This window comes from Borostomias antarcticus (genome assembly GCF_949987555.1).
Source record: "Borostomias antarcticus genome assembly, chromosome: 10".
Lineage (NCBI taxonomy): Eukaryota > Metazoa > Chordata > Actinopteri > Stomiiformes > Stomiidae > Borostomias > Borostomias antarcticus.
The window spans coordinates 5,955,444-5,964,315 of NC_140243.1; the positions used below are offsets into that span (position 1 = coordinate 5,955,444).

General features: G+C 47.4%; 3 protein-coding genes across 3 annotated transcripts; 1 reads left to right on the plus strand and 2 right to left on the minus strand.

Annotated features, from left to right (window-relative positions):
• Positions 1–314: 314 nt before the first annotated feature.
• On the minus strand, positions 315–1,476 carry ndufa11 (NADH:ubiquinone oxidoreductase subunit A11). The gene is made up of 4 exons (XM_084445126.1): positions 1,363–1,476; positions 955–1,047; positions 722–844; positions 315–454 (listed from the first exon to the last, which is right to left on the minus strand). The coding sequence occupies exons 1-4, from the start codon at positions 1,439–1,441 to the stop codon at positions 342–344; spliced, it is 408 nt and encodes a 135-aa protein (XP_084301252.1). The 5' UTR covers positions 1,442–1,476; the 3' UTR covers positions 315–341.
• Positions 1,477–2,178: 702 nt separating this feature from the next.
• On the plus strand, positions 2,179–5,324 carry vmac (vimentin type intermediate filament associated coiled-coil protein; the record flags this gene model as incomplete). Its single annotated transcript, XM_084445013.1, has 2 exons — positions 2,179–2,369; positions 4,271–5,324. 2 exons carry the CDS (start codon positions 2,179–2,181, stop codon positions 4,635–4,637), a joined length of 558 nt encoding a protein of 185 aa, XP_084301139.1. The 3' UTR covers positions 4,638–5,324.
• Positions 5,325–6,558: 1,234 nt separating this feature from the next.
• On the minus strand, positions 6,559–8,612 carry larp6b (La ribonucleoprotein 6, translational regulator b; the record flags this gene model as incomplete). Its single annotated transcript, XM_084443911.1, has 3 exons — positions 6,559–7,641; positions 8,032–8,242; positions 8,497–8,612. The coding sequence occupies 3 exons, from the start codon at positions 8,610–8,612 to the stop codon at positions 6,559–6,561; spliced, it is 1,410 nt and encodes a 469-aa protein (XP_084300037.1).
• Between the last annotated feature and the right edge of the window lie 260 nt (positions 8,613–8,872).

Consider the following 8,872-nt stretch of genomic DNA (forward strand, 5'->3'; position numbering starts at 1 on the left):
AAGTCTGAATAGAAAGGTCCATCACTGAAAATACTCAAGTGTAGGCTGTAAAATTACATCTGATTTATTGCTAAATGATCCAAATGTTTCAAATAACTATTATTTAATGATTCATTCAATAAACATATCAGTGGTTTCCTGGTCAAACTTGCACGACAGCCGTGCCCAATAGTTGGGAGGTTGACCTCTCTCTCCACCTAGTGGCCAACATCAGGCATTACAGGGTCCAGTCATGACAATAACAAGGGCAAAAGTTTCACATACATTTTATTCTAGGAATACTTCATATACAATATACATGTCAATATATAACGCATCTTGCCCTCCAGCTCTCCAGGTGTTTACACCCTGGGTGGTCCTGCTAGTCTCCAGTTCTCTTGCTTGCCCACCTTGGTTAGCCAGGCCAGAGTGCCCAGCGCCAGACATGCTGTCGTACCCGTCGCAGCGCTGTGGGCTGGGAGGGAGACAGATGGTGAGACAGGCAGAGAGACAGGCAGACAAGATGATTGACAGATAAAAAGGATGGCAGCTATCCAACGTTCTGAATGGCCAATACGAGTGTTAATGCAGGCTGCAGATCAAGCCCCTCGTCAGTGCATTCAATACCATGGTCTCCCCCAAAATTCTGTATGATCGTTTGTTAAAATGTAAGATGTCACTACTACATAACACACACGAGGATCACAGTGAGTGCAGTCCTAGTTTGTAATACAACACTCACTTCTGGCTCCCAGAAAGACTCCCGATGCACAGCCTCCGATGAAGTAGTTGGTGGGATCCTCAGGAGCATCCCTGGCCTGTGCAGTCAGACAGGTGGTCATTCCAAAGATGGCCCCCAGAGCAGCTGTAGGAGAATGGAAGATAAAGTAGGATTGTTGACTAGGGTTCAATTTGTATTTTGTGAATACTACCCTTACAAGGTCTTAGTTAGTTTCTCCTCTTTATAATGCATACCCATGGTGGCTGTTGCTGACGTTGCTCTCTGGACAGCTTGAATCGCCGAATCAGGCTGGAAAGCCACAATGTGATAGGCAGATCCCACCAACCCTGCAAATAAACCAACCAACATGAATAAATAATCATCTTTCCCATTTCAGCCTCAACTAACAGCTAACATTAGCTTGTGACGCTAGACTGTCCGAAACCGTCTGTTGCTGACCCAGCTATGTGGCTACTTGCTGGTCAGCTCTAGCTATCTTTCTAGCTATTTAATTTTTAGCACTAACAGTTAAAGCTAGCTAGATAACTGTTAGTGCTAACGATAGCTCGTGTTAGCTAGCTAGCAGGCTAAGTAGCCAGTTACTGCTCTCGGTGGACAGTTAGCAACCTAGATTCTAATCATTTGTAACTTTCAAAGTTTACCTATAGCTGTGCCCAATTTGGTGGTAATCCATGTTTTTTCGATACAATCTTTCCCCTCTTGCAAATCCCAGTAACCCATTTTGGCTTTCACATCAAGGGCACACAACAATGAACACACCGCGAGAACTCAGAACACGAGAACTGTAAAAACTTTATTGATACACACTGGATTAACATGCGCTACGCTGACCACTAGCCATCTACCACGTTGACATATATTTCTAATTTTACAGACAAAAAAAAAAAAAAATGCTGCATAATTTTAAGCAATGCACTGAAGATAAACATTTCCATTTCTAGGTTAACTTTTATTTTTACAGAACAAAACACACCAGTCGGTCAGAGCAAGTGGTTCCGGGGCAGTTGTTAATCCACAGGTGAGGAGTTTGTTGTGAAGTTCATTCAAGTTATCTCGCCTTTTCATATGTTAAAACATTGCAGACACGGTGGAAAGCCACCTGAGCCGTACAGAGGATTGTTAACTGCTTGTTAGCACTAGTTGTTTCGGAAAGCCAATTAAGTTTGCAGCATCTTCCGCGGCATCATGCAGGCTAGCTGGTTAGGCTAACCCAAACTGTTGTGAGTGCACTAGCGAAGATGAAACTGTTATCTTTTTAAACACAAGAAATAATCCCAAGAAGAAGCAGACATGTGGCGAAGAGGACACGCCTGTCAGCCGCTTCACAAAGCGGTCCACTAAACAGCTCGCAAGCTAATCTCTCTCAACAATGAGCGAAGAGTGATTCCGGATTGGACTTCTAGTTGGTCATCTACTGTGAATCGACGTTTGGTCCCAAACCCACTTGGTCCTGTGACATGTCCTCGCCCTCGCCGGTTCAGATCCGGGAGGCGAACGCGCACCTGGCCGCTCTGCACCGGAGGGTGGCGGGGCTGGAGCAGCGGCTGGAGGCCGCGGAGAACACGGTGCGGGAGCAGGCAGAGAGCCTGATCAGGAAGGATGAGCAGCTCAGGGCTGCAACCCAGGAGATCACAGAGGCAAAGGACACGTAAGTGTTGTTTCCAGGGTCCAAGGCTTTGTAGGCCAAGAGAGGCTTCCTGCACACTGTCCTTACTTATTTGCAAACAGGGGTGAAAATTAACTTTTTGGCTCACGGTGAGTCACCTGCCAAGGGGACTGTAGATGAAAAAATCTACCGGCCAAGTATATATTTTTCAGATAACCTTCCGAAATCTAATCGCAAATTGGAAATTGTACCTGCATTTGGCCGGTGGCAGGTGTTAATTTTCAGCCCTGCGCAAAATTACTTATCAGAATGCGTTTATTGCCAGGTAGTTTACAACATACTAGGAATTCAGTCAATTCTGCATAACACTGATGAATAAAACATTGGACAGGGTGTAGGGACAAAGATGGGGTGACAGGACAGTACAAATGAGCAGTACAAAATAGTAATACAAATACAAAATACTATATACAATGGAGTGCGGGGAGTGTATATACAGTGAGTGTACAAAGTGTAATGTGTGTGTGTGAGGTACGTGCTATGTACAGTACAATCAGTGGTCATGTGCAAGTATTGCAACAGGGACAGTGTGTGTGTGTGTGGGGGGGGGGGGGGGGGTGTGAGGGGGACATGAGCCTTGTTGAAGAGGCTGGTGGCTGTGGGAAAGAAGCTCTTTTTTATGACCGCAGCCTCCTGCTGGTGAGGGGAGTGGTATGAAGAGATTGTACCTGCGGTGGGAGGGGGCGGCCGCAATATTTCTAGCCCTCTTCAGGGCCCTGGAGTCGGGCAGGGCCTGGAGGGAAGGCAGGTTGCAGCCTATTACCTTCTCAGTTACTTAATTGTAAACAAGTTCCAGTCCTAAGACCTTCATCAGGTTAATACGTTTTAACCTGATGGAAGGTCCTGGGACCGAAACGTTGCTTACAATAAAGTCATTTTGCAAGTAAGGACAGTGTGCAGAGCCTCTTTGTTAGCCTACATGTACTTTTTCTCCTACGCACCTGAAGGTGTGTGCATCAGCCTTAAAGGGCAATGCTCGTTTTTGACAACCTGGACCTTATTTACGACATATTATAAGAAGTTTGACTCACCGAGATCACTTTTGTGTAGTTCGGAGGCCTGTAGAAGAAATTTAAAATCCAGCGCGAGCCAGTATATCCATGTAATGACGGTGATCGGGGCACCGAGAATGCAGTTTCTCAAAATCTATTTTCGTCCGCTAAACGGTTGTTTTCATCAATCAGATTGGATGAATCGACAGTTGAGATTCCTCAACGCGAGGCATTGTTGTGGTTTTCAAATACGGGGTCTTTAGCCTCTGTAATATGATCTTTACATGCCTTTCCCCACTTGCTCCAGCACGCATGCGCACAGGCCAGCGCGCAGACTGGCTATTTCCGGCTCACATTCTCTGCGCTACGATCGGATTGTTGCTGACGAATGACGACGACAATATTCTCGGCACCAACAACGATCGTAGCGCAGAGAATGTGAGCCGGAGAATAGCCAGTCTGCGCGCTGGCCTGTGCGCATGCGTGCTGGAGCAAGTGGGGAAAGGCGTGTAAAGATACAGAGGCTAAAGACCCCGTATTTGAAAACCACAACAATGCCTCGCTTTGAGGAATCTCAACTGTCGATTCATCCAATCTGATTGATGAAAACAACCGTTTAGCGGCCGAAAATAGATTTTGAGAAACTGCATTCTCGGTGCCCCGATCACCGTCATTACATGGATATACTGGCTCGCGCTGGATTTCATTTCTTCTACAGGCCTCCGAACTACACAAAAGTGATCTCGGTGAGTCAAACTTCTTATAATATGTCGTAAATAAGGTCCAGGTTGTCAAAAACGAGCATTGCCCTTTAACAGTCAGGGTCCAAGTCTTGCCATCTGATTTGATAACGCAGCAGCTAGCTAATTCGTCTTTGTTTTACCGGCCTAGGGAGATCTCCTACCTACACGAGAAGCTGTGCAAGTCTGAGGAGACCATCCAGAGGCTCCAGACCACGGTGAAGGAGAAGGACTCCCTGATTGGACAGCTGCAGCACCGCTCTCAGATCCTGGACAACATCTGCCGCAGTCGGCCTTTACTGGACGCCATGTTGTCCCACATGGCCGAGGCCGAGAGGCTGGGGCCCCTGGTGGGGGCCGGGGCTGCGGCGGGACAGCCACCCACCAACGCCTCGCTCACTGACGGGGAGTCAAACTGTAGTCCCGCCCGCATCTCCAACCACAAGGACTTCTCTCTCAGTGAGGACGACATGGACGACCAGGAGCTGGACGAGATCGTGTTTGGAACCACCGTATAGCGGTGGTAAAGAGACACAGTTGCATCCAGAACATCAGAACAACAATGAGTCGGGTCGGCGGTTCGAATCCCGGCTCTTCCTGTCCACATGTGGAAGTGTCTTTGGGCAAGACACTGAACCCCAAATTGCTCCCAATGAGCAGGCTAGCACCTTGCATGGCTGCTGCCGCCATTGGTGTGTGAATGTGTGTGTGAGTGGGTGAATCTGAGGCCATTGTAAAGCGCTTTGGATAAAAGCGCTATGTAAGTGCTGTCCATTTACCATTTAGGCGTACTGGAGGAATTGCACAGGGGAACAAATTAGGGCCTGGGGCGGGGGGTGGTCTTGCCCTAACAGGGTGGTCTCTCTCTTGGCCGCAGGAGTCATTTCAGTTCAGCAATGTGTGTCAAGTTATTTCAATTACTGAAGGAATCGACCACGCCCAACTGTTGTGTGTTTTCAGATGTCTCAACGTGAATGTGAGGATCACATGAATGTGAGGTGTTTGGCTGATAAAACCAAATACATCTGCCTTTATTTCATTGAGTTCCCCATACATTTCATTCATGTTCACCCTAGTTTCAATCACTCTATTTTTGTACTACAATGATGTAACCTTTGGATTATTTGTGGACATAACCTCTGTTCTACTTCTGGTCTCTTGCTCAGACTAAGGAGTTGTTGCATCCGTCCTGTCTTCATGTACTGTACTCATAAGCCCTGAGATATCTTGAGTAAAGTGAACTGAACTCATTTGGAGTGGTAAATCTGTAGGAGGTAAACATTGTTATATTTTCATAATTAACTGAATGAAAACGCATGCCCAGGGTTTGTCTGTACTTGATACTGTAGTTGGACCTTATAGCTGGTGTGTACTATAGAGACCAAATTTTAGCTCAATGTATTTTAAAGGTTAGGCTTGCTATTCCTTGGACGTACTTAAGAAATGAAAACACAATTGAGGACTCTGTGGCAGTCAAAATGCCTCACAATTATTGATTTCTGCAGGGTCAGAGCACGTGTACAGGACACCTTGCTTCAAACTTAACACAGCTTTTTGGTTACTGACCGTCAGAGCCGGGATCACTTCCATGTGGTCTACCCTATTTCTGCTATCATTATTTGCTTCAATGAAGCAGCGTCTATGCAAATCAATGTTTGCTTTGTCAGGTCACTGTAACAATTGTTACAGTAGCTAGTTTGGTTATGTCATGATTGCTTTGCCACATTCCACTTGAGGTATCTTAAAAAGTGAGAAGTTGCTTTTTTCCTGTAGTGTTTATTTTCTAGAAAAGCAAAGTGATTCACTGTCACGTCTGCCTGCAATAATACTAGAATACCTTAGTAATAATTGAAAAGGCAATATGTGCTTTAGTAAGATTATCAAGTCTTTTGTCCCGTCTTGTCAGTCTAGCTGCATGATAGCATGAGCGCTAGTGTAACAGCATCACTATGTTGCCTATGAACTGTCATGTGTTGCTCAATACTGCACTGTCCCAGTCAATGAAGAAATTGTATTTTCTGAGGATATGGTACTGTGGATTCATAAATGTTTATTTGTAATTAACATTAAATTATTTATTTATACATTGTTCCATCTTCATCATAAAATTAGGTAATGTGTAAGACATTGAAATGCAGGTCTGCATAACATTTTTATAGGTATATCAAGACCTTTAATACAGCGAAGACTAACAGTATAAGTAACCTTTATTTAATTCGGATACAAAACATTCAATTTTCAGAGCATGGGACAGCAATACAAGACTTATATTTGGACATGACAAATGTTTTCACAAAATATTTTCCTCTTCATAACACCCCCCCCCTGCCCCGCCCCCCATTCACACAGACAATAAAAAGTGCTAGCGTAGGCTAATTTTGACATATCTTTGCATATTAGGCCCTCCTAGAACTTTACTCCTGGCAGAGAGCAGCAGCATCACTGGTGCAGGATTATCTTCCCCCGCCCGATGCGGTTGTAGAAGCCTTTGGTACCGTCAGGACCCATGGGCTGGCGCAGGACCTCCACGGCACCCGGGACCCTGGGCAGGCCGTGCAACTGCACCCCTGGACCTCCCTTGTCAGGGAAGAAGGCCTGGGCAGCCGTCTTCCTGCGCTGGACCCACGGGCTTCCTGCCAGGCTGTCTTGGGAGTTGCAGTCCCCGGAACACTTGCACCGGCTCAGGGTCCTGACGCCACTGGAGGAACTGCTGCTGAACTCTGTGGCCAGAGGGGAGAGGGTGTGTCCTGAAGGGAACAGCTTTCGAGGGAGGAGAGGGCTGAGCACGGTGCTGGCTGCGGGGTTGCGGTAGGGGCTGGAGCACATGAAGGAGGTATGGGGGATCGCCAAGGGGCTGCCATAAAGAGCCTGGGGCCGCGTGACCCTCCGGACGGGCCTGGGGGACGCGGGGGTGAAATCGGATTCGGACGAGCTGTACAGCACAGAGTCCTCCAGGTAGTAAGGGGGGCGCCTGGCTTTGCGCTGATGGGGCTTCCTGGAGAAGACTCTCTCCACCCCATCCTCGGACTCCTCCTCTGTATGGTCCTGGTTCCTGCCCGTCTTTACAGCCCTACTGCCCAGGAGGGCCACCCGGACATCGCTGGCAGCCCCTTGCAGCGCCTCGCAGGCCCTCCGCGCCCCCTCCAGGTACTCGTACTCCACCACGGCGCAGAGTTCCCTCCCGAGCTCGCAGTGCTTCTTGGTGTAGCGCCGCAGCTCCGCGGGGACCTCCTTCCCTGGACGGAGGATACGCAGGGAGGTGATGGTGCCGTGGCAGCCGAACAGTCGCATGGCCGTCTCCATCAGGTCCTGCTGGGCCGCCCCTGGCGTTCCCCTCACCGCCTCCTGCACCCCCCCAGGCAGGTTCCAGGCCAGCAGCAGCTTGCTGGTGGGGACACGCAGCAGCCAGTCAGGCACAGGGTCCCGCCGTCTGACCTTGGTGCCATCTTTGTTGACCTCCAGTTGCGCCGAGATGCGAGCCGCGGCCAGAGTGGTCCTCCAGTCACGAGTCAGCTCCTTGATCTGAGGACGAACAGGTGTCGAGTTATTAGATCTCTAGGGTAGTGGTGTAGTGGAGGGTGTATGGAGGTGTACGGAGTATACCCACTTCTTTATCCATGGACCCACAGCATACCCACTTCTACACCACTGATGTAAAAACTAACATTTCTCCTACAGTATACCCAGTTCTTTAGTCACCACTACATCCCTGCTCTAGGGTGAAACCATTTAGGCCTACAGGCTTGTATAATACTGGACTCTAAAGCGCTCTGGGTATCATGAAGGGCTCTATATAAATCCAACTTGATTGATTGAGTGATAATCAGTATTTTGAGTGTGGTTCATCCAAAGATTTTCAAAGATATTATACTTGGTGTAAAGAGAGGTATGAGTCTTAAGCAGTTGGAATACCTTTTTGAATGAGGTAAGCAGCTTCAGGCTGACATAGCAGTTCCTCTGAACGTGCTTCAGGAGGAAGGCATCTTCAGACAGGTGTTCGTTGGACAGGTAATTCTCCAGCTGAGCAGCGATCTTCAGTTTGAGGTCTGCGACAGGGGGACTCCAGGGCTCATCCCCACAGAAGTCCTCCTCGTCAAACATATCAGTCAGCTCTGTGGAACTCCTATAAGACCATACAACACAGCAGTGTGACTACACATAGGCTACATATACTGGCAATATATATATATTATTTTTTTTGTTTTTTACAAAAAAGCCATTAAGTAACCATATGAAGCCATGCCTTGGCTACTTTGTTATTCCTCCCTAATGTTACATTTCACAAGCAGTTTCGAATGGTTTCCTTTCAAATCAGTCAGCCTAATCATAAATCAGTCATTCATGAAGTTTCTAAAAAAAAAAAAAAGGTTCACCCACCCTTCAAAGCTGTCATAAGTCCTGTCCTCCATGTACGATCCGGACTCCAGCTCTTCGGCATCTGGTGAATGCGAACTTTGCCCACACCGGTTGTCGACCACAAGAGTTGCAGACATGTTGTGCGACTAGAACAGAGCATATTAATGAACAAACGTGTTATGAACCCATACAGTCGTCGAGCATTCCAACAAAATTACGTTTTACTGGAAAAAGTATGAAGAATATAAACAGACTAGCCTACCTGATCCTCTGCCCGTCCAAGCGTAATCCAGTCCACACCTGTTGCCAGGAACTAATATTTTCCAAATTCGAGACTCATCACAATTGAGAACGTGACCATGGTTGGTAGCCAACGCTTGCTGCAATCAATCAATTA